A 22,838-nucleotide genomic window follows, 5' to 3' on the forward strand; every position below is an offset into this window, starting at 1 on the left:
GAGAGTGGGATAGGGCTGAGATACTGTGTCTTGAACTTAGAAGCCTTGTGTATCATCGGTCTGTCTCTGGAGGGGTGGAGGGCTGAGCAGCCCTGTGTTTTGGACACAAGCCTTCACATGTCGTGTCTCTACATTACTATCGAGGCTGCTGCCAGCTGGCTGAAGTGCGTGCGAGGGAATGCCAGCACACTGCTCTAGAAACAAGCCTTGCTTTGATTTCTTCTTCTGCAGGAATCCAGAAAGATTGTGCCATGAATGGTGATACTCGGGCTGCAGTGGTGACCTCACCACCCCCCACCACAGCCCCTCACAAAGAGAGGTACTTTGACAGGGTGGATGAGAACAACCCCGAGTACTTGCGAGAGCGGAATATGGCACCAGACCTGCGCCAGGACTTCAACATGATGGAACAGAAGAAGAGGGTGTCCATGATCCTGCAGAGCCCTGTAAGGACTGTGCACAGCATGCCAGCAGCACGCTCCAAGCTGCTGCTTCATAAACTTTGCCTTCTTCCTTTCCAGTCTGGTTTTTGTTTGTATTTGTTTTTGGGCTACATGGTGACACTCAGAGGTTACTCCTGGCTATGTGCTCAGAAATCGTTCCTGGTTTGGGGGACCATATGGGCTGTTGAGGGATCAAACCTCAGTTCGTCCTAGGCTAGTGCGGGCAAAGCAGATGCTTTACTGCTTGCACCAGCCCCATCCTTTCCAATCTTGACGTTTTTCTTTAATGGAGGGTTTGGGCCACACCTGGCAGTACTCAGATTATTCCTGGCTCTGCACTCAGCAGTTTTCCTGGCTGTGCTTGGGGGACCATAAGGGATGCGGGGGATCAAAACCCTGGTTAGCTGCATGCAAGGCAAATGCCTTCCCCTCTGTATAATCTCTGCAGTTCCTCTGAGATATTTTCTTTTTTTTTTTTTTTCCCTTTTTTTGGTTTTTGGACCACACCCGGCAGTGCTCAGGGGTTACTCCTGGCTCTGTGCTCAGAAATTGCTCCTGGCAGACTCAGGGGACCATATGGGAATCAAATCGAATTGAAATCGAATCAGAGTTTGTCCAGGGTTGGCTGCTGCAAAGGCATGCGCTTTATTGCTGTATTTAACACTCCAGCCCCTGAGACATTTTCTTTTTCTTTTTCTTTGTTTTTGTTTTTTTTTGGGGGGGGGTCACACCCGGCAATGCTGAGGGGTTACTCCTGGCTCCATGCTCAGAAATCGCTCCTGGCAGGCTCAGGGAACCATATGGAATGCCGGGATTTGAACCACCGAACTTCTGTATGCAAGGCAATTGCCTTACCTTCATGGTATCTCTCTGGCCCCGAGACATTTTCTTAACTTGGAAATTTGTGCTGCCCTAGGTATCTGCTGAAAGAATTCAGTTTAGGGCCCAGATGGGGCTTGTAGTTAGGGCACCCGCATGTGTGAGGCCCTGGTTGTAGCTTTTGACTCCTGGCACTGCATGGTCCCTTAAGCATTGCCAGGAGGAATCCTGAGCCTTGAGCCAGGAATGGCCTTTTAGCACTACCAGGTGTGACCCAACAAGAAACAAAAAATGAAGCTTGAGTTTCCTAAAAGAAAAAATAAAAAGAAGCTAAGCATAAAAGAAAGCATTTTGTTAATTCAGGTTAACTGCTCTAGTGAGAGAACAGTCTTTGGGATAAAAGTTCCATTGCCATGTGGACCCATTCCTTTAATGATCCCCTGCTCTGTAGAGTGTGGACTGTGCCTGCCCCACTTGTATACAGGAGCAAACACCTTTGTGACTTGACAGCTCTGTTGGGTACTTCTCTTATGACTGCCTTAGAGTTGAGTCCCAGGAAAGAATGTATCTTCACATTCTTCGGGATTCTCATCTTTACACTGTACAGCTCCTTTTTTGGAATAGTGCACTGGGTAACAACAAACCAAAAAATCAGTGCAGGTGACTCTTACTTTGCCCTTTTCGAGGACAGAAAAGAAATGGTGTCTCACATTTTATTTATTTATTTATTTATTTATTTATTTATTTATTTATTTATTTATTTTTGGTTTTTGGGTCCACCCGGCAGTGCTCAGGGGTTATTCCTGGCTCCATGCTCAGAAATTGCTCCTGGCAGGCACAGGGGACCATATGGGACGCCGGGATTTGAACCAATGACCTTCTGCATGAAAGGCAAATGCCTTACCTCCATGCTATCTCTCCGGCCCCACATTTTATTTTTGCTTGTTTGTTTGTTTTTGGGTTACTCAGCGCTCAGGGGTTACTCTTGGCTCTATGCTCAAAAATTGCTCCTGGCAGGCTCAGGGGACCATATGGGATGCTGGGATTAGAACCACTGTCCTTTTGCATGCAAGGCAAGCACCCTACTTTCATGTGATCTCTCCAGCCCAGTGTCTCTGTTTTAATGTGCTTATTGCTAGGCTTTCTGTGAAGAACTGGAGTCAATGATACAGGAACAGTTTAAGAAGGGGAAAAATCCCACTGGCCTGCTGGCCTTGCAGCAGATTGCAGACTTCATGACTACAAACGTCCCCAATGTCTACCCGGCGGCCCCGCAAGGAGGAATGGCCGCCTTAAACATGAGTGAGTACTGGCCGGGGACCTAGTGCAGACCCAGGTGGGATCCTGCTCGACCTCTGGAAATGGACTCAGGTAGTTAGCTGCTGGCAGGTGGGTGGTTCTGGAGACAGGTGGGCTGAGTGAAGTTGGCCGGGGCAGAGGGACAGAGAGTGATGCGTCTTATGTGGATATAAGACAGGTCACAAAGCAGGAGAATAGCAAAGGCTGTAGGGCAGCAGAACTGAGAACATATTTAACTTTGGCTTTGTAATACCCCATTCCAGGTCTTGGGATGGTGACTCCCGTGAATGATCTCAGAGGCTCAGATTCCATCGCCTATGACAAAGGGGAGAAACTGCTTCGGTGTAAGCTGGCAGCGTTTTACAGACTGGCAGACCTTTTTGGATGGTCTCAACTCATTTACAACCACATCACAGTGAGTATCAGGGGACCAGCTACGGGGGAGCAGTGGTATGAGTTGGCACCGGGGCTGAGTTGAGGTTAGCATGAGGGCCTTTCTTCCAGATTACTGATGTCAGTGTGTGTTCATATGAAGGTCAGCCACCTTCACGTCACTTCCTGGTGGAAACAATAGCTCTTGTAGGGTGACTTATGAGGGTTTACAGCCAATTCTTCAAATCACTGATAGCCCTGAAAAAAATTGTGGGGGTCAGGGGATCATAACTCAACATTGCTCAAGGGATTTTCCTGGCTCTGCTCAGGACTCTCCTCTGGCTGTGCTGTGGGGCTGTGTGTGGTACCAGGGATTTGGCCTAGAGTTGGTGCTAGAAACCGTCATATGTAGAGATAATTATTTGAGTGATTTGTCTTGGACTGCAGTGGCTTCTGAGGAATTTTGTTTGTGTGGTTTTGGTTTTGGGTCACACCGGTGATACTCAGAGGTTACTCCTGGCTATGTGCTCAGAAATCGCCCCTGGCTTGGAGGACCATATGGGACGCCAGGGATCGAACTGTGGTCCGTCCTAGGTTAGCATGTGCAAGGCAAATGCCCTAAAGACTGTGCCACCGCTCCAGCCTCTCCTTTCGTTTGTTTTGTTTTTGGACTTCTGAGGAATTTGGGGGGCTCATCTGTCCACTTGAACTCAGTCATTCCTTCTTGGTGACCTTAGCTGACATCAGGCCTTTCCAACCCTGTGCTCTCAGTGTCACCTGAGTGCCAGTCAGCTAAGCACCGAGGCCAGGTTCTTGGCCTTACGAAAGTGGATTTCCTGAGCTGTGGGGTCTTGGGAATTGTATAAAGGATATGCAAGCAGGACTCACTCAGGTGCTTAGGAGACTTGGGGTTCATTATGTAGCTCAGTTGTCAGTAAAAGCAGGGGTCTGAGGAAGGCAGGGGCTCATTCTGCAGTTTTCCTCCACTAAGCTGTTTTCTTTCCTAGGAACAGAAGGCTTGTGTGGTGGGATTCTTGTTTTGAGTGTTGGATTTCCTGAACCCGTTCTTGCCCCCTTTCACTGTGTGGATTATTTCCTGTGTTGGCATTTGCTTCCAGACCTGTGTCTCACCAGATTCTCTTATTGTCGATAGTAACTAGTGATGGTGGTTAAAATAGTGCTTGGGTACAGGGAGACTGATGGCTGGTGGACAGTACAGAGAGCCTGCAATCAGGGATTAATGTTGGGGTGCAGATCATGGGAAGGGTAATACGCAATTGGTGTTGCCCAGTCAGAACTGGAAATAGTTCTAGGATTCTTCGCACCCACAAAATTTTTTTTAGAACTGCAGCTCGACCAGTGGTTCTAATGAGGGCTGTGCCGAGGGTTTCCAGCTCCCCTGGTCATGTTGGGGCCTTCATGGCCATACTCTGCAGTGTTTTGATTCTTCAGAGACATACCTGGTAGCACTAGGGGACTGTGACTGTGAGGTGTAGAAGTTTGGACTGGGTTCACTTGCCTGCAAGACAGGCACTTAACTGTTATCCTCTGAGTAGAAGAGCATGTAAAGACAGAGCAAGTTGGGGCTGGAGAGGTAGGGTGTTTGCCTTGCATGCAAAAGGATGGTGGTTCGAATTCCGGCATTCCATATGGTCCCCCCAAGCCTGACTGGAGTGATTTCTGAGCGTAGAGCCGGGAGTAACCCTTGAATGCTGCTGGGTGTGACGCAAAAACAAAACAAAACAAAAAGACAGAGCAAGTCACAGAGCCAAGATATGTCGACAGTTCCCTGTCACTATCCTGAGTTACTTGTTAGGCATGTCAGTGCTTCTGGCCCTACAGCAGCCCACAGGTAGGATGAAGAATTCTGCTGGCTTGGGGCCAGCATGCTAATATTAGACGCAGCAGGCAAATTGCAGAAATCTAAGTCTTTCTACATCAGAGTGAACTTCGGGGGGAGGGTGCAGGGCAGGGGTAATACTTGGTGGTATTCAGGGTTACCCCAGCTTGGAGATTATTTCTGGTGGTGCTGGGGGACCGTGTGGTGATAGGGAACAAACCTGGGAGCCCTATATGCACATGCATAATCTGCACTCGGCCTACTGAGTCTTCATATATTTTTTGTTTTTGTTTTTTGGGTCACACCCGGCAGCACTCAGGGGTTACTCCTTGCTCCATGCTCAGAAATCGCTCCTGGCAGGCTCGGGGGACCATATGGGATGCCGGGATTCAAACCAATGACCTTCTGCATGAAAGGCAAATGCCTTACCTCCGTGCTATCTCTCCAGCCTCAAGCCTTTATTTTTTTTATTTTTTATTTTTTTGGTTTTTGGGTCACACCAGGCAGTGCTCAGGGGTTATTCCTGGCTCCAGGCTCAGAAATTGCTCCTGGCAGGCACAGGGGACCATATGGGACGCTGGGATTCGAACTGATGACCTCCTGCATGAAAGGCAAACGCTTTACCTCCATGCTATCTCTCCGGCCCCAAGCCTTTATATTTTTAAAATAAACCAAAAAATAACAACAATAAGAACAGAACAAACCGGGGCCGGAGAGATAGCATGGAGGTAAGGCGTTTGCCTCTCATGCAGGAGGTCATCAGTTCGAATCCCGGCGTCCCATATATGGTCCTCCCGTGCCTGCCAGGAGCAATTTCTGAGCCTGGAGCCAGGAATAACCCCTGAGCACTGCCGGGTGTGACCCAAAAACCACAAAAAAAAAAAAAAAAAAAAAAACAGAACAAACCAAAAACGAAGGGCACAAGAGATGGTGGATGGAGAGGGATCTAAATATCTCCTTAACTTTGTGAGCTGACTTAGTCTTTTCTGCAGACCAGGGTGAGCTCCGAGCAAGAACACTTTCTCATTGTGCCTTTCGGGCTGCTGTACAGTGAAGTGACCGCCTCTAGCTTGGTAAGAGTCAATCCCTTTTCCTCATCCTCCTCATAGCTGCTGTTATGGGACAGAGAAGAATGGAAAGAGTGGGGGATCTGTGATTCACTCTTGGAAACCTTCAGAATCAGATACTCCTAGATTGTGGGAGGGAGAGCTCCTGGAACCCTCTTCACTACTCGAATTTTGCTTTCAGGTGAAAATCAACCTACAAGGTGATGTGGTGGATCGTGGCAGCACCAACCTTGGGGTAAACCAAGCAGGTTTTACTCTGCATTCTGCCATCTATGCTGCGCGACCCGATGCCAAATGCGTGGTGCATATTCACACACCTGCAGGGGCCGCGGTAAGTATGTAGGGGCAGCTGAGGTGGTGTGTGAGGGTGTTTGCCTTTTCTCCAGATGGGCCCAGCCAGAAAACTTGATTCTGCTGGATGGAAGGAAAATTGTAAGAAAGTGCACCTGGAGTCTCCTAGAAGAGACTAAGAGTCTTAGAAAAGAGAATATCCGCTCAGGACCTAGGAGAGGGCTAGTATGAACGTGTTGTGGGGGAACCAGTCTCCTGGCACTCTGGGTTTGGCCCCACGAGCAGCACAGAATCCCCGTGAAAGAAGCATTCTTGGGGATCCAGATTGGAAAAATCTGTGGTGAATTCCCAATGGCTGAGTGGCGGGGATCAGATCACAGTTCTGAACACTGCCAGACCGTACAGTCACAGAGAGGAACAGAGTACTTGGAAGGTTGTGGGCAGGAAGACAGAAGGAGAGATCAAGGCCTCCCCAGAGCAGGCAGATGAGGCTGGGGAGGGGACAGCGTGGTGGCCAGAAGAGGCTGCACACAGTTGCCTTCAGGCCCAGGGTGCCTCCTGATCCTTCTCATGTCACCAGGAAGTCAAGCCCGGGCTTCCAGAGGAGCCCAGTGGCTACAGCTTGAGGGTGTGTATTCCTTTTCTTTTTTTTTTTTTTTTTTTTTTTTTGGTTTTTGGGTCACACCCGGCGGTGCTCAGGGTTACTCCTGGCTGTCTGCTCAGAAATAGCTCCTGGCAGGCACGGGGGACCATATGGGACACCGGGATTCGAACCAACCACCTTTGGTCCTGGATCGGCTGCTTGCAAGGCAAACGCCGCTGTGCTATCTCTCCGGGCCCGTGTATTCCTTTTCTTAGTGCTCAGGTGGTGATGGGACACATGGACCTCCAGAATTGGCCTTTTGTTTTCCCATATCACACATCTATGACTTCATGCTACATGTTTGTCAGCCAGGTGACCTCACTGATTCAATACTTAAGTTGTAACTATATTGATGGTTTTATTTCATACATATTCATACTGTATTTTACTGTCAAGATGTGCTTGTTTGTTTTATCTTTGGCCTATTCCCAGCAATGCTCAGGGCTTGCTCCTGACTCTGTTCAGAGAGCAGTTCTTTCCTGACTGTGCTTGGGGGACCTCTTGCAGTTTGGAAATTGAACCAGTGTTGGTTGTGTGCAGGACAAGTACCCTAAATCCTGTATTGTCTCTCTAGCCACATCATCATTAAAGTTTGACATCAGCATTAAAGTTTTGTTGGTTTTTTTTTGGGGGGGGGGGCATTTTCTGAGTGTAGAGCCAGGAGTAACCCCTGAGCGCTGCTGGGTGTGACCTAAAAACCAATAAACAAACAAACAAATAGAAATCGCTCCTGGCAGGCTTGGGACCATATGGGATGCCAGGATTCGAACCACCGTCCTGCATACAAGGCAAACGCCTTATCTCCATGCTATCTCTCCGGCCCCATGGGTTTCCTTATTTCTGAGAACAAAATGAAACATGCCTCTGTTTTGTTTTGACTTGTTTGAGGAAACTACCTGCTGTGTAATTTTGGCCCTCACATCTGTTGGCTTCTTGGTCTCTAGGTCTCTGCAATGAAATGTGGCCTCTTGCCAATCTCCCCAGAGGCGCTATCCCTTGGAGAACTGGCATACCATGATTACCATGGAATTCTGGTTGATGAGGAAGAAAAAGTTTTAATTCAGAAAAATTTGGGCCCTAAAAGCAAGGTTAGTGGGATGCTTATCCAGTGTTACACAGAGACTGAGGGCAATCAAGTCGTAGGCAGTCTAGTTCATGACACATCTTTGTTTCTCTGCAGGTCCTTATTCTTCGGAACCACGGGCTTGTGTCTGTGGGTGAGAGCGTGGAGGAGGCCTTCTACTACATCCACAACCTGGTAGTCGCCTGTGAGATCCAGGTGGGCAGCAGCTATTTTCCTGTTAGCTGAAGCTTCTGGTTATACAGTCTTGCAGCTGTCTCCTGACCATGCCAGTTGCTGTTTTCAGCAGGATTACTTGTCTTTTATTTACAGTTTTTAAATGAGGAAGTCAGTCATTTATAGAGTGTTTGCCAGTCTCCATGTCTGATGCTTCACCTGTGTCACTACATTGCCCTTTTGTCTGGCATTCATGGTCCTCTTTGAGAGAGATAGAGGCCAGACAAGTCCATTGTCTCTGCTGGCTCCTCCTATGTTATTCTCCACCCCGTTCCTATGGTTCATGTCGCTGCAGTCCTAGTTTCTCTCATGCAGTCCTAAAGGGAGTAGGTTTCTCTCTTCTGTCCCAAGTATGAATGCCTGGTATTTTGATGAGTCTGTCACTATGTAGCCCACATTTTTATTCCTGTACTCTGCTGGTTTAGTTTTCTTTAGAATTCACATTTTATGGGCCAGAGTGATACCACAGCAGACAAGACACTTGCCTTACACATAGCTGACTCAGGTTTGATCCCTGGCACCCTATATAATTCCCCAATCCTACCAAGAATGATTATTCTTGAGTGCAGAGCCAGAAGTAAACCCTGAGCACCACCAGGTATAGTCCCCCAACCAAACCAAGCGAAATAAAATTAACAACTCGTTTTTTTGGTCATCTGATTCTCTCAGTTTCAGTAATGAAGTCTGTCGTCTTTGCTTGTTTTTGAAAAGGTTCGAACTCTGGCCAGTTCAGGAGGACCGGACAACTTAGTCCTCTTGGATCCTGGGAAATACAAAGCCAAACCCCGATCCCCAGGCTCCCCATCAGGTGATGGCACCATCTCACCTCCCCGGTGGCAGATCGGGGAGCAGGAGTTTGAAGCCCTTATGCGGATGTTGGATAATCTGGTGAGAAATTAGTATCAATGTTGTGACAGGGCTCTGTTCTGAAAGCACCAGTGGGAGTGTTTTTCCTAGAAGTGTAATCATGTGCAATTGTGTGTTCCTGTTCTTTATGTTTTTCCTCTCCAATTTTGTTTTTGTGTTTTTGTTTTTGGGCCACACCCGGTGATGTTCAGGAATCACTCCTGGCTTTGGGGACCATATGGGAAGCCAGGGATCAAACCCAGGTCTGTCCCGGGTCAGGTGCATACCCCTGTGTTATTGTTCTGGCCCCTCCTTTCCAAATTCTTGAAGACTCACCCTGTCCCTTACGATAAGGGAAGTGCAAAGCAGTCAGCATGACGCCATTTTGTACTGGCAAGAATGGCACTTATCAAAACTAGGGCCGGACACAGTGGTAGGGCATTTGCCTTGCATGCGGCCAACCCGGGACAGACCTGGATTCTATTCCTGATAGCCCTTATGGTCACCTGAGGCTGCTAGGAGCGATTTCTGAGCACAGAGCTAGGAATACCCTGAAAACTACTGGGTATGGCCTAAAAGCAAACAAACAAACAAAAATAGGGCCAGAGCAATAGTACTGGAACAAGGAGCTTGTCTTGTATGAGGCTAACCTGAGTTCGACCCTAAATATCACATACAGGTCCCTGGAGCCCATGAGGAATTTTTTGTTTTGTTTTTTGTTTTTGGATCACACCTGGTGGCGCTCAGAGTTACTCCTGGCTCTGCACTCAGAAATCACTCCTGGCAGGCACAGGGACCATATGGGATGCTGGAATTCGAACCACCATTCTTCTGCATGCAAGGCAAACACCCTACATCTATGTATCTCTCCAGCCCCAGGAATGATTCTTAAAGGCCAAGTGTATCCCAAAAACAGACTGGAAACTGGCCTGAATGATATCACAGAGAGAAGGGTGTTTGCCTTGCACATGGCTTGACCTGGGTCCCATCCCCAGCATTCCATGTGGTCCCTGAACCTGCCAGGAGTAATTTCTGAGTGTAGAGCCAGGAGTAACCCCTGAACACTGCTGGGTATGGCCCAAACATTCCCTCCCCACCCCCACCCCCCAATAAAACCAGAAAGACTGGAAACATCTGATGTTCATGGGATGTAGTGACAGGAGCCCTCATTCACTATTCATAGGAGTGTGGTATGGCTCAGCCTCCGTGGAAGCATTTTGGAGCTTTTTAGCAGAGTCAGAGTAGGGAACCAAAAAGCTAGTGGAGTGGGTAATGTACTTGCAAACTCAAATACCTGCCTGAGCACTCTCAGGAATGACTCCCCTGAATTCTGGAGCTGGAGTGGTAGCACAAGCAGTAAGGCATCTGCCTTGCCTGCACTAGCCTAGGATGGACTGAGGTTCAATCCCCCCATCCCCCGGCGTCCATATAGTCCCCCAAGCCAGGAGTGATTTCTGAGTGCATAGCCAGGAGTAACTCCTGAGCATCACTGGGTGTGGCCCCCCCCCAAAAAAAAATCCCATATTGCTGCCGGAGCGAATGCACAGTGGTAGGGCATTTGCCTTGCATGTAGCTGATCCAGGATGGACCTGGGTTCTATACCCAGTGTCCCATATGGTCCCCCAAGCCAGGGGTGATTTCTGAGCACATAGCCAGGACTAACCCCTAGGTGGGCCACTGGGTGTGGCCCAAAACAACAACAACAAAAAAAAGAAATCCCATATGACCTAAGTGATTTCACTTTTTTTTTTTTTCAAAAACATTAATTTCATTAATTCAGAAAGATACATGCCTTTGTTCACTGCAATGCTGAGTATGGCAGCAGATAAGGGAATAGCCTAAATGTCCCACATATCCAGTGACAGTACTAAATGGGACATTATGTAGCTCTAAGAAAAAATGTAATCTTGTAGTTACTGCAACATCATGAAACGAGAGCATCTGTTAAATGAATGAGAGGGAGAAAGACAAATACCTGATGATGTCACTCGTCTCTAGTATGTAGGGAAGCGAAGGATCAAACAGTAACCACCAGGCCCGGAGAGATAGCACAGCACGTTTGCCTTGCAAGCAGCCAATCCAGGACCAAAGGTGGTTGGTTCGAATCCAGATAGGAAAGGAAAAAGTTAAATTCTCACTATTTGCAGATTAAAGCCCTAAAAACTACAAAAAAGCTAGAAACAATAGTTTTATGTAGTAAAGTTGTAGGCTACAAAATTAACTTGTAGGGGCTGGAGCAATAACACAGTGGCAGGTTGTTTGCCTTGCACGTGGCCTACCTGGGACAGACCTGGGTTTGGTTCCCAGCATCCCAGTATGGTCTCCTGAGCCTGCCAGGAGTGATTTCTGATCACAGAGCCAGTAGTAACTCCTGAGCGGTACCTGGTGTGGCCCAAAAACAAAAACAAAGACAAAAAAAAATTAGCATCAAAAGTTTATGGTGGGGGCCAGAGAGATAGCATGGAGGTAAGGCGTTTACCTTTCATGCAGAAGGTCATCGGTTCGAATCCCGGTGTCCCATATGGTCCCCTGTGCCTGCCAGGAGCAATTTCTGAGCATGGAGCCAGGAAAAACTTCTGAGCATTGCCGGGTGTGACCCAGAAATCACACACACACAAAAAAAGTTTATGGTGGGGGGCCGGAGGTGGGGTGTTTGCCTTTCATGCAGAAGGTCATTGGTTTGAATCCCAGCATCCCTCTCCTGTTCTCTCCCTCCCCCTTTCTCTCTCCTCCCTCCTCCCTTTCCCCCCACCACCCCCTCCCTTCTCTCTTTCCTCTCCCCTATAGGGCTACAGGACTGGCTATCCCTACCGGTACCCAGCTTTGAGGGAGAAATCTAAAAAGTTCAGCGATGTGGAGGTTCCTGCCAGTGTTGCAGGTTACTCCTTTGCTAGTGACGGAGACTCGGGCACTGGCTCCCCTCTCAGACACAGTTTTCAGAAGCAGCAGCGAGAGAAGACAAGATGGCTGCACTCTGGCCGAGGTGACGATGCTCCCGAGGAAGGGCCCAACGGCAGCAGCCCCAAGTCGAAGACTAAGGTGTGGACGAACATTACACACGATCACGTGAAACCCTTGCTGCAGTCTCTCTCGTCCGGTGTCTGCGTGCCAAGCTGTATTACCAACTGCTTGGTCTGTGCCTACCTTACTGTTCCTAGTTAGAGATGTAGAGCAAGTTGGGCAGCTGGGGCCTCGGAGGCTTTGGGACCCAGCCCTTCTGACCCGAGCACCCACACACTTTCATTTGTAACCTGGATTCTGTCTGCTCCCCGCTAATGCAGTCTGCTCGAAACTGCTTAAGATACTTGGTGCCTTCAGCCTGTCTAGCCCTCCTGTCACCCTTCGAGAGCGAAAGTACTTAGCATCTGGCGGATCTGCCTGCAGGAGGAGCTGTGTCCCCTTTAGACCAAGATTCTTTTGGTCCTCTTGGTCTGTGCACTCCACAGTAGGTCTGATATTTCAGTGCTGCCAGCTCAGTCTTTCTGCAAGTCACTGAGTCTGTTCTTACATTCTTCTGTTTTCTTAAGCAGTTTCCCCTCACTTTTCATGAGCATTGGCTCGTGGTTGCTGACCCTCCTCCTCTCTCGCTCACTTGTCCCTTCTTTCTGTCCCAAAGCCTCCGAAAGCCATCTGCCAGTTGCCTTCTGCATGGACTGTTGCATGTGAGTAGCGGCCATGGCGGGTGTGTCCAACTCCTGCTGCGTGTAGCATGACCCAAGTGCAGTGCAGGCCGCCCACAGGCCTAGTGAGTGACTGCGGTGCTCTGGCGGCTTCTTCAGTGTTTTATGCCTGGAAGGATACTCTCTGGTCCTGTGCTAGAGAGTCCCCAAGTGCAGCCTACAGAGGAGAAGGGTCTTGGGGCAGGCCAACCCCTGCATGATTGTTCCTCAAGCTTTTTGTGAAGTCAGGACAAGTGGCCCAGAGTAGTGGCACTGCAGAACCCACATGGGTGTCCTGTCCTATGTCCTGGCTGAAGGAAGACCCAGGATGTGCCCTTGGTCCCTCTCTGCTGGTGCTGGCTCTCCTGGCAGCGCCACTGGGAACGAGCCTTGGGACCCTCAGCAGACTTGTCCTGGGGGCAGGTGCTGAGCAGGGCATCAGCGTGTGAGCGCGTCTCTGTTGCTCCCTGCTCCCTCCTGGTCTGGTTTCTGTTGACTGCCACGGTGCTGGTCTGCTTCAGGGAATGGGGCCCAGTTAGTGGTCGATGCAGCTCTGAGCTTCCTCCTAGTAGCTTGAAGGGGGCTCTGAGGACACTGCAGTGTTTGTGCTGGTGTCTGCCTCGAGGGACCCAGTTGAGCCTGTAAGTTTGTAATTGCTCTTGAGCTCCCTGCCATGTTTCCAGGTTGGTATAGTAATGAATGAATGTTCTCATTTGTAAACCTGTTCAAGCTTTGAGGTTGTTGTTTCAGTGTTGACTAAAATGTTTTGTAGTAGAATTGGAGTTGTTTTTCTGAGAAGACCCCACCAGTGAGTATCCACAGCTCCATGCCCACCTCAACCCCTTGGCAGTGGCTCCCTGCCAGCCTCCCTCTTTGGGACTACGAGGCACAGCCTGGCTTTCTCTCATGGGTTCCTTTTCACGTTTAGTGCCTGCTCATGCCCAGGGGTGCGGTCTCAAGTCTCTTGTTTGGGGACCCCCAAACGAGAGTTTGCGTGAAAGGGGTCGTATGCTGGCAACATGCACTGAATCCTAAAATGGGCTCCCAAGTGAGGACTTGTGAGTGCTTCAAGCTTGGAAGATTATCTTTGTAACACTCCGGAGAATGAGGTTATCTAAAATGTTGGCCATCACCACATCCTCCCACCAGATCACCTTTGTGTACTTGTCACACGGCGATGGTCTCGTGCTGGAAGTTAAGCAGCCATCTGTGCTACGGCTGCTTCAGTGTTGGACTTCGGTGATGCCCACTCCTGCCCAGAGCCCCTTCCTCCATCTTGCTAGGACAACACATTGCTCTCCTGATCCTTCATCTCATGCTTCCGGCTGGCTTCTGTGTGGAGGTCCTGCAGAGCAGTGACCCAGTGTGCTGCGACACCCTGTGTCCTGGTGCTGCAGGCATTGGTTCATTGTCTGTGGTGTCGGTGCATGGGCAGGCGTGAGAAAGGAGACAGACTGGAGATCTGGAGTGTCTGTCACTGGCATGGCTCTGACCTGTCCTCTCTTCTTGCTGTTACAGTGGACTAAGGAGGATGGACATAGAAGCTCCGCCTCTGCCGTTCCTAACCTGTTTGTCCCATTGAACACTAACCCCAAAGAGGTCCAGGAGATGCGGAACAAGGTGCGTCCTGCTGGAGTGGGCGGGCCCGAGGTTGTGGATGCCGTAGCGTGGGCAGGGCTTTGCGGCTTCTGTCACTGCTCTGGGGCTGCTGCATGCCGGGGAAACTGTGACGATCGTTCCTGCCCCAGGTTCTTTGGCCAAGTTGAGAATATTAGGACATGAGCTTCCTGAATCTATGGGGCAGCCTCCCCTGGTAATATTTATGGCTCACCCGTTGCTCCTCCAGACTTGGGGACTTCTAGTGCCCCAGCCCAAACGCTGCGCAGGAGAGTTTCTAGGCCTCAGTGCTCAAGGGCCTACTGTTAACATGGGTCTCTGTCCCACTCTCAGATCCGAGAGCAGAACCTGCAAGACATTAAGACGGCTGGGCCGCAGTCCCAGGTTCTGTGTGGCGTGGTCATGGACAGGAGCGTGGGCCAGGTGAGTCGTGGGGTTGCTCAGATGGGGTCAAAGTGCTGGCACTTGTGCACTGGGAGAGGGTGACCCCAAGGTAAGTATTCCAGCCACCTAAGAGTCTCGTAGACACTTCTGATGGCGGTGAAGCTCTTGGTTGCTGGGCCTGGGGTGCATGTTGAGGGTCCTGGACTCCTCCTAGGGCAGCGAAAGGGCATGTGAGGTGCTGGAGGCGGGGAGGGTACCTGACTCCATTGTGTTGGTCTGGAGGCTGTCTGCGACGTCCTGCTGCTTGGGGGGGGGGGGGGCCGCGGGTGCCCCGGCTCTATCAATGTGTGCTCATTTTTGAGCACGCCTACGAACACCTGTGCACACCCCACAGAACAAGTGCTGGTGCCACCCAGCGCTTGACATAGGCCTGCAGGCTGGGTTTGTGGGCGCAAGGTCCATGTCTGCTGCTCCTGCTTCCTGCACTTGCCTATGCTCTGCCCGCTCTGCTCTGGCTTGGGGGTTACTGGGAGCAGGGCTGGGGGGCTCCTGACTGAGTTTCCTGTTGCAGGATGCGCCCCTCTCTGACTGCACGGAAACAATCGAAGGGCTCGAGCTCCCAGAGCAGACCTTTAGCCCCGCTAGAGCTCGCCCTGTTAGAAAGGTACTTGCTACCCCAGTGCCCAGGGTTCAGAGCCGGGTGCTCATCCTGTGGCATCGTCCCGAAGGTTCTGTTCTGCTCCTCTGTGCTCCAACAGCAGAAACTCTGGTTTCTTCCTCTTACCTGCTTGAGCCATTTCCTCGCCTCTGTGATGTGAGATCTGAGAGCCCCTGTGAAGGGTTTGGTTGGTGCATTCTTTAGACTGTGTGAAGGGTTTAGTTGTTTCTTTTCTCGGACTTTGTAAAGGTTTGGCTGGTGCATTTCCCCGAATGTGTGAATGGTTTGGTTGATGCGTTTCTAAGACCACCTATGATGGGTTTGCTGAGTTTGCCTTTTCCCAGATTCCAACTGCATAAGGCTCAGGGTGGCCCTGGCATTGCACCCATTCATTCCCCTGCTCAGGGAGCGTAGTGTTGAGGTTATGGGGAGGAGGACACAGTCTCAGGGAGAGAGATGAACTCGAGTGACACTGCTTGTCTGAGGGGAGTCGGATCCCTCTCCACCCACATGTCTAAGGGGAGTTGGGCCTCTCTGAACAAGTAGGTAGGGTGGAAGGGCCTCTGTCCACACTGCCTGTGCTGGAGCTATTCTGTAAGCTTCCACTGATAGGGAAAAGATGCTGGTGCTGGAACTCTGGCACTGTCTCAAACCCACTGCCAGCATACCCTCTTTTTGTTTTGGGGCCACACATAGCAGTTCTCAGGGGTTACTCCCAGCTCTGCTTACTGGCAGGCTCAGGGGAAACTATGGGATGCTGGGTATTGAACCCGGGTCAGCCATGTGCAAGACTAATGCCTTCCACACTGCTCTGGCTCCACCCTCCACATCCTTTTTCTTCCAGGTCTGCTCTCGGGCCCATTCCCTGGACCTTAGTTTCCCTCCTGTAGCCTCTCTTTTTTTTTTTTTTTTTTTTTTGGGTCACACCCAGCAGCGCCCAGGGGTTACTCCTGGCTTCATGCTCAGAAATCGCTCCTGGCAGGCTCGGGGGACCATATCGGACGCTGGGATTCGAACCATGACCTTCTGCATGAAAGGCAAACGCCTTACCCTCCATGCTATCTCTCCGGCCCCCCTGTAGCCTCTCTTGTAGGTACATCTGGGAGAGGGGAGATGGGCCTCACTGCTCTGTCTCCTACTCTGTTTGGTTTTCATTCTTTCTCCCAAGTGTGACAGTGCAGTCTGGGTGGTCCTTCCTGGCTGAGGGGTGCTCTGAACTTGCTCCCTGCATGCCAGAGCCTGAGGGCTAGGACCCCACACCTCCTTCAGGACTAACTCCTCTGCAGTCCTTCTCAGGCTTCTTTTTAGTCTAGCCTGGACGTCTACGCCCACTGCTGCTCCTGGGAAAGGCCTCCAAGATCCTTTGATTCAGACTCCTGGGCATTTCTGGGAGGGCTTTGTGCCATGCAGCACTGAGAGCAGGGACTGTGAGGCTGCCTGTACATACTCAGTGAGCCTGTCATGCCATTCCTGAGGAAGCTGGAGCTCCTTTGGGCTTTGCTACAGTTGTGGGGGGAGAGAGGTGAGACCTGCCTGTGAAAACTGCTGGACTGCCCACCCCAATGCTGGGCTAGGGACAAGCCTGGAATCGTCTGAGCGCAGACTGAGGGGCAAAGGTGTCCTTGGTCTGCACTGGTGCCCTGAGTGGAAGCTGCAGAAACCGTCATCTTCCTTGTACCCAGCTCCTCGGCTATGATTGCTCAGCCCAGCCCAGATCCCTCCATTCAGCCTATTGCGTGTGTGTTTCTGAACGTGAGTGTTGAGTGTGTGAGTTGAGTGTGTGTTTGTGAGTGCATATATGTTGAGCTTGTTTGTACGTTGAGCATTTAAGTGTGTGCATGTGCTCACACATGCATGCCTCATGGTGTAGGCCACTTTCTGGCTGGGCCTGGCTGGCATCGACGCGCTTTATACTCTAGTTGGTTGTTCTGGAGCCTCCCTTCGGGCATTTTTGCGCTGTAGGCTGAGGCAGCTGAGTGGGGGGCAGGAGCTCTGCTGGTGCTGGTGGCTGTCTTGCCTGCCTGCTGCTCTGAGTCCCGTCCCACCCCGTGCTCTGCAGCCCTGCATTTTTCCTTTTAAGTAGCTGCTTTTGGTTTTCCAAATGCCTCAAGCACTGGTGTTTGGAGGCAGTGTGTGCTCATGAGTGTCTGGGGTGACTAGATCCAGAGTTAAGAGGACAAACAGAACTCTGCTGGGTTCCTCTGCATGTGTTCCTCATCAGAGATAGGCACTAATTTGGAGACATCTTCCCTTTGGACGGTCGTCCCCCTCCCTCTTCCCCTTTGGACGGTCCTGGGCTCCAGTGCTCACTCGGGGCCTAACAGGGGCCTTTGCTTAAGAAGCCAAAACTTTTCCCTGGCGTTTTTGCTGTGTTGGGCCCTGAAGGCCACAGCTCGACTCTGAGCCTCAAGCCTGGGCCTGGGTCTTCCTGCACCTCACCCACCCTGCCCTGCCTGTGTCCTGGCCCTGAGTTTGAGAAGACCCACAACAGACTCCCACTGACTGGATTCCCTGGGGCCCTCAGGGGGAACTGGTGACTGCCTCAAAGGCCATCATTGAGAAAGAATACCAACCCCACGTCATTGTCAGCACCACGGGCCCCAACCCCTTCAACACACTCACCGACCGCGAGCTGGAGGAGTACCGCAGGGAAGTGGAGCGCAAGCAGAAGGGCCCAGAAGGTGAGTGCTCCAGGGGTACTCAAGGGCTTCCTGGTTCCCTCGAGAAGGGGCAAGGGTGCAGAGACCATGAGATCACGCTGGTGCTGCTTGATTGTAGACGTTAAGAGGTGCCCTGAGCACCATCCAACCTCTACTGCACTTCCTGTGGCCTGCAGTGCTGCCCCCATGGCGCTGTGTGTGACTGGAGTCAGTGGCATCCAGATCCTCCTACCCTCAGGAGCGCCGTGACACCCTCCACATACCCCCACATTCAGTGAGCTCACTCACGGTTGAGCTGTGGCCCAGGAAGCACGGGGGGGGGGGGGGGGGGAAGGATTGCTAAACTCCTGTGGGCTCCCCTCATTCCCTCTGACTCTGACTCTAGGGCCAACCCTGTGTTTGTCTTGTGACCCTTCCAGGAACTAAAAAAAACCCTTCTGTTAGGTTTGATTTTGAGGCCGCTCCCAGTGATGCGCAAGGCTTCCTCCTGACTGCTCTCAGGGATCACTCCTAAAGAGCTCGGGGACCACATGTGATTCTGGGGACTGGACCCTGGTCAGCTGCTTTCAAGGAAAGCCCTACACCCACTGTCCCATCACTATTACTGGATGGTTTATTTATTTGGTTTTGGTTTTTGTTTTTGGGCCACACCCGGCAGTGCTCAGGGGTTACTCCTGGCTGTCTGCTCAGAAATAGTTCCTGGCAGGCATGGGGGACCCTATGGGACACCGGGATTTGAACCAACCACCTGTGGTCCTGGATCGGCTGCTTGCAAGGCAACCACCACTGTGCTATCTCTCCGGGCCCTATTTATTTGGTTTTGAGTCATACCCACCAGTGTTCAGGGATCCTTCCTGGCAGGCTTGGGGTACTGGGGATTGTATCCAAGATGGCGTATGGAATGTAGAGATTGAATGTAAGTTGGCAAGGCAAGCACCCTCCCCACTGTCTTGCTCAGAATCTGTCCCTGGGTGTTTTGGACAGGGTGAAGTTCATTTGAGGCTCCCTTGAAGGGTGTGGCACTGAGTGGAGTGGCCTGGTGACTGCTGTGGAGCCATCCAGGAGGTGTCTCTGGCCCTCCTGGATGTGACATGTGGCAACTAGATTGTAGATGCCCTGCTTTCTTCAGAAGGCATGTCCTAGGGCAGAGTCCCCACAAGGAGGAAGGGGTTGTGGGGGGGAGGAGGAAGGGGTTGTGGGGGGAAGCGTGCTGGGAGGGCACAGACTGGAAGAGCCAGGGCCACACATGGACAGGCCAGGATGTGGCCCCATTCTTACGCTTCTGCTGGCTCTTGTCGTCTGGTTCCACCGTAGAACTTAAGAGCGCATCGTGGGTTTTGTGTTTCAAATATGGCTAGTAAAGAGTCCCACAGGCAATAAAGGCCACCTGTAGCTCAACTCCCAGGATGTCGTGCCTCAGGTACGGCTGAGGAGTCCCGCAGGCAGTAAAGGCCACCTAACAGTAAAAGCCACCTGTAGCTCAGCTCCCACGCATCCCTTTCTGCATTTGTTTTGGGTTTTGTAGCTTGCCCAGTGCTGCTCACGGCACACTCCTAGCAGTGCTGAGATTGGCCCAGGCACCCTGATGAACCAGATCTCGTACCCTGGCCCTCTGCATGGCCTGGGCATCCCGACAGACCAGGTCTCTTGCTCTGGCCCTCTGTACTGTACCACTGCTCCCCTTCAGGGTGCCCTGCGGGCCTGGTGCCTACTGCTTGCTCAATGAGGAAGAGGTAGGTACCCGAGGATCCTGCTTGGAATTGGAAGAGAAGCTCATTTGGTTTTCTGAAATTCAGCTCAGCATCCCAATCTTTTTTTTTTTTTTTTTTGTGGTTTTTGGGTCACACCCAGCAGTGCTCAGAGATTATTCCTGGCTCCAGGCTCAGAAATTGTTCCTGGCAGGCCCGGGGGACCATATGAGACGCCGGGATTCGAACCGATGACCTCCTGCATGAAAGGCAAACGCCTTACCTCCATGCTATCTCTCCGGCCCCATCCCAATCTTAAAGGGGCAGAGGAATGAGGAGGGGGATGGAGAATAGATGTGGCCACCCCAGGAGACCCCACTGTCTTCCCCAGTGGACACTTTACTAGAACCGTTTTCCTTTAATGCCTCTGCAGAGAATCTGGATGAACTCGAGGCCCAAGAAGATGGTGAGAAGGTGCCTCCTGAGGACCTAGCTGGCCCCCACACTCCTCCCACCACCCCTGTCAAGTCGGAGGAAGGTAAGCCATGACAGGGAGACTAGTGCTTGCTGGCTGTGGGGATGTAGGTCTGTAGGCTGGCCTAGAACCTGAGATCATGGCCTGCAGGCTGCCCAGTGTGGCCATGCTGGAGGGACACTGTGCGGTCCACCTGCCCTCTGTCCTGCTCCAGTTCTTTCCAGGATCCCTCCAGGGAGATGGACGCAGACGGGAGGGTGCCTTTGGGTGTCAATCCTGCCATTGCCACTGCACGCGGCTCTCACATTTGCCCTGGGTGCCTCTGGACTCTCTGTGTGCCTGATGGGGCTGGGTCTGTGCAGTGCTGGCCATGCATGGCGGGGCCCGGTGTGTGTGTGTGTCCCATGGTCTGTCTATCGTGCTCCCTGTCAGGAGCCTGTGACTACCTCCCCCCGTCTTGTGTCCACACAAGTGGCTCCCTGTGCCCTAACCACTGGCTGTGACGCGATGCCTAGTTTCTCTCCCTATGCTTCTCTCTTCTGTGGCCGCGTGCGTGACAGCAGGAGGTGGATGTGCTAAAGAGTACCTGTTGGCATAGTAAGTACCACCTGTCCCCCCACCCCCTCGCTGCAACTGCGCTTTGCCTCATCCACCGCCACTTTCTTGTCTCCTCGGCTTTTATTTTCTTTCATCCCATGATGTCAGGGCCCTTTGTCCTCAGTCCCTCCACTTAGTGCTGAGGGGCTGTGGGGCAGTGCCTCATGGCTCCTGAGACCCAGGTGCCTCTTCAAGGTGACCATCACTCCCCCCACCGAGCACTGAGGGTTCGTTCAGTCTCAACAGATTGGATCAGACTATGGCCTTTGCCCCTACTGCCTAGGGGTTGTGTTTCAGGGGCAGCAGTGCTGTTCTCCTTGGCCCCCTCTGCATCTTCCTCCTGGTACTAATGTAATGGGGGGGGGGTGCATCTAACCTGCTGGGACTGGCTGCTTTGGGGGCTGGTTCTGCTGATCTAGGAAGAGCTCTCCCCAAAACTGGTCCTCACTGCTGAGGCCTGAGACCACAAGGGGGTGAAGAGCTGGGCTCTGAACACTGCTGGTGTGGCCCTAAAACTAGAAACAAAACTCAAATAATACTGAACGGAACAAGCAGCTTCTCTCTTGCCAAGGATGCTGTCTCAGCAGTGCTCACTGACCCAGCCCTCTCTGAGCCTTGCAACCCCAATACAGTAGTTGAGGCCTGGGTGTCCCTCTCTGTGCCTTCACTATACTTCCGGTGTCGTGGACTAAATTTGAGGCATAATTTCAAAATTGCTAATATCAGTGAGTTCTGGGGCACTTAGGTTGAGCCTGATCTGTCGGTGCTGCCCACCTGGCCAGAGGAGCATCCAGCCTTGAAGGGACTGGAGTCACATCCCCAAGTCTGTTTTCACCCTGTAACCCCATCTCTCCTGCCCCATCCAGACCAGCCCCAGGAGCCAGTGTCTACAGGTGACAGTGATGCCACCACCTTGAAGCTGACTCTCCCCAACCTGTCCCTGGACGAGCCTTCAGAAGCGCTGGACTCCCAGATGCTGGATAGGGAGGCCCCTCATGGCCCTCCCAGCTCCCCTGAGGTGACCAGCCCCAAGCCCGCCCTGATAGCCGATGAGGCTGCCTCCCCAGCTGTGGAGGAAGGGGTCACTGCGGACCCTGGCAGTGACGGGTCTCCAGGCAAGTCCCCATCCAAAAAGAAGAAGAAGTTCCGCACCCCCTCCTTCCTGAAGAAGAGCAAGAAGAGGGGAGACTCCTGAAGGCCCATCAGCAGCCTCAGCCAGTCCCTGTGTGTCCTGTGCGTGTCTTGTGTCACGGAATGCACCCCGTCCCTGTAGTGAGATCCTCTCTAGATGGGTGCTGAGCTTATGTGTAGTCAAGACTGGGGCCCTACCCCACAGCACCAGCAACTCCTATCCATGTGCACCCCAGAGCTGCCCCCATATTCTGAAACCTAGCTTGGCCCCTACCCCTTCCTGTGCTGCACTGGCCCCACTCTGTTGGGCTCCTTTCACCATGAGGTCTCAGGCTGACCTGGGGCTTCTTGTGGGCATTGGGCCATGGGTAGCCTGCAGAGCCAGGCAGGAGCTGTAGCACAAGACCAGCCTGTGGCCCAGCATGGCCTTGCTCAGCTGTTGACCTGTACTCCACAAATCCCCGCTTCCTCACAGGCCTCTGGATTCCCGGCATGGAGGGACAGCAGGATGGGGCATCCCTCTGAGAATTTTCTTTAGCTTGCCTTGCCTGGGACCACCCCGCCCACACACTTCTCTGTCCATTCCTCCTTGCAGCTGCTGCCACCAGACACGCATGGGTTGGGGGTGTGTGGAGTGTGCCCGTTATCGGGAAGCCCCCTGCCTCATGGGACAGGGCCTGAGGCTGACTTTTTGTTGTCCCCCCCCCCCAATGCCCTCTTTTTTAGTCCAACTCTTTATATGGCACCAAGGTTAGTATAGACAGGCACTTCGTGGGGGAGGGCAGGGCCTGCATCACCTCCATCCACACCATGTTTTACTCACAATAAAGTTCTTTTAAGCACTTTCTTTCCTTGCCTGAATTAGGCAGTTTTAATACTTAAAATTCAAATTTTCGACTTAGAAAAAGAAAAAAATATTCAAATTTTCATCTCTAGTTTCCACAAAAGGTCCCAGGGCATTTATATAGACCAGGACCGTAGCCCCTACAGGTAGAATGTGACGGTCACCTGACACAGGTCCCCACAGACAAGCAGGACAGGTCAGTCAGTCT

The 22,838-nt window shown here is 51.8% G+C and overlaps 1 protein-coding gene across 12 annotated transcripts; it reads left to right on the forward strand.

Annotated features, from left to right (window-relative positions):
- Positions 1–235: 235 nt before the first annotated feature.
- Positions 236–22,444, forward strand: ADD1 (adducin 1). Of its 12 annotated transcripts, none has more exons than XM_049789714.1 (16): positions 236–446; positions 2,402–2,564; positions 2,825–2,976; positions 5,766–5,846; positions 6,022–6,171; positions 7,719–7,862; positions 7,955–8,053; positions 8,783–8,959; positions 11,705–12,049; positions 14,095–14,196; positions 14,527–14,616; positions 15,149–15,241; positions 17,760–17,916; positions 20,017–20,121; positions 20,619–20,655; positions 21,522–21,658. In XM_049789714.1, coding segments are annotated over exons 1-16 (2,091 nt in total). In that variant the 5' UTR covers positions 236–251; the 3' UTR covers positions 21,523–21,658. The 12 variants fall into 12 exon arrangements, with proteins under 12 accessions (XP_049645671.1, XP_049645672.1, XP_049645675.1 ...); XM_049789715.1 differs by having other exon boundaries at positions 20,622–20,655; XM_049789718.1 differs by having other exon boundaries at positions 11,705–11,956; positions 20,622–20,655.
- Positions 22,445–22,838: the final 394 nt, after the last annotated feature.

This window comes from Suncus etruscus, chromosome 16 (genome assembly GCF_024139225.1).
Source record: "Suncus etruscus isolate mSunEtr1 chromosome 16, mSunEtr1.pri.cur, whole genome shotgun sequence".
Classification (NCBI taxonomy): Eukaryota; Metazoa; Chordata; class Mammalia; order Eulipotyphla; family Soricidae; genus Suncus; species Suncus etruscus.

Coding starts and splice junctions, on each gene's coding strand:
- ADD1 (XM_049789710.1), top strand. CDS start 252: ATGAATGGTGATACTCGGGCTGCAGTGGTGACCTCACCACCCCCCACC. Junction 5,847..6,021: donor AAGTGACCGCCTCTAGCTTG/GTAAGAGTCAAT, acceptor TTTTGCTTTCAG/GTGAAAATCAACCTACAAGG. Junction 20,122..21,521: donor CCCTGTCAAGTCGGAGGAAG/GTAAGCCATGAC, acceptor TGCCCCATCCAG/ACCAGCCCCAGGAGCCAGTG.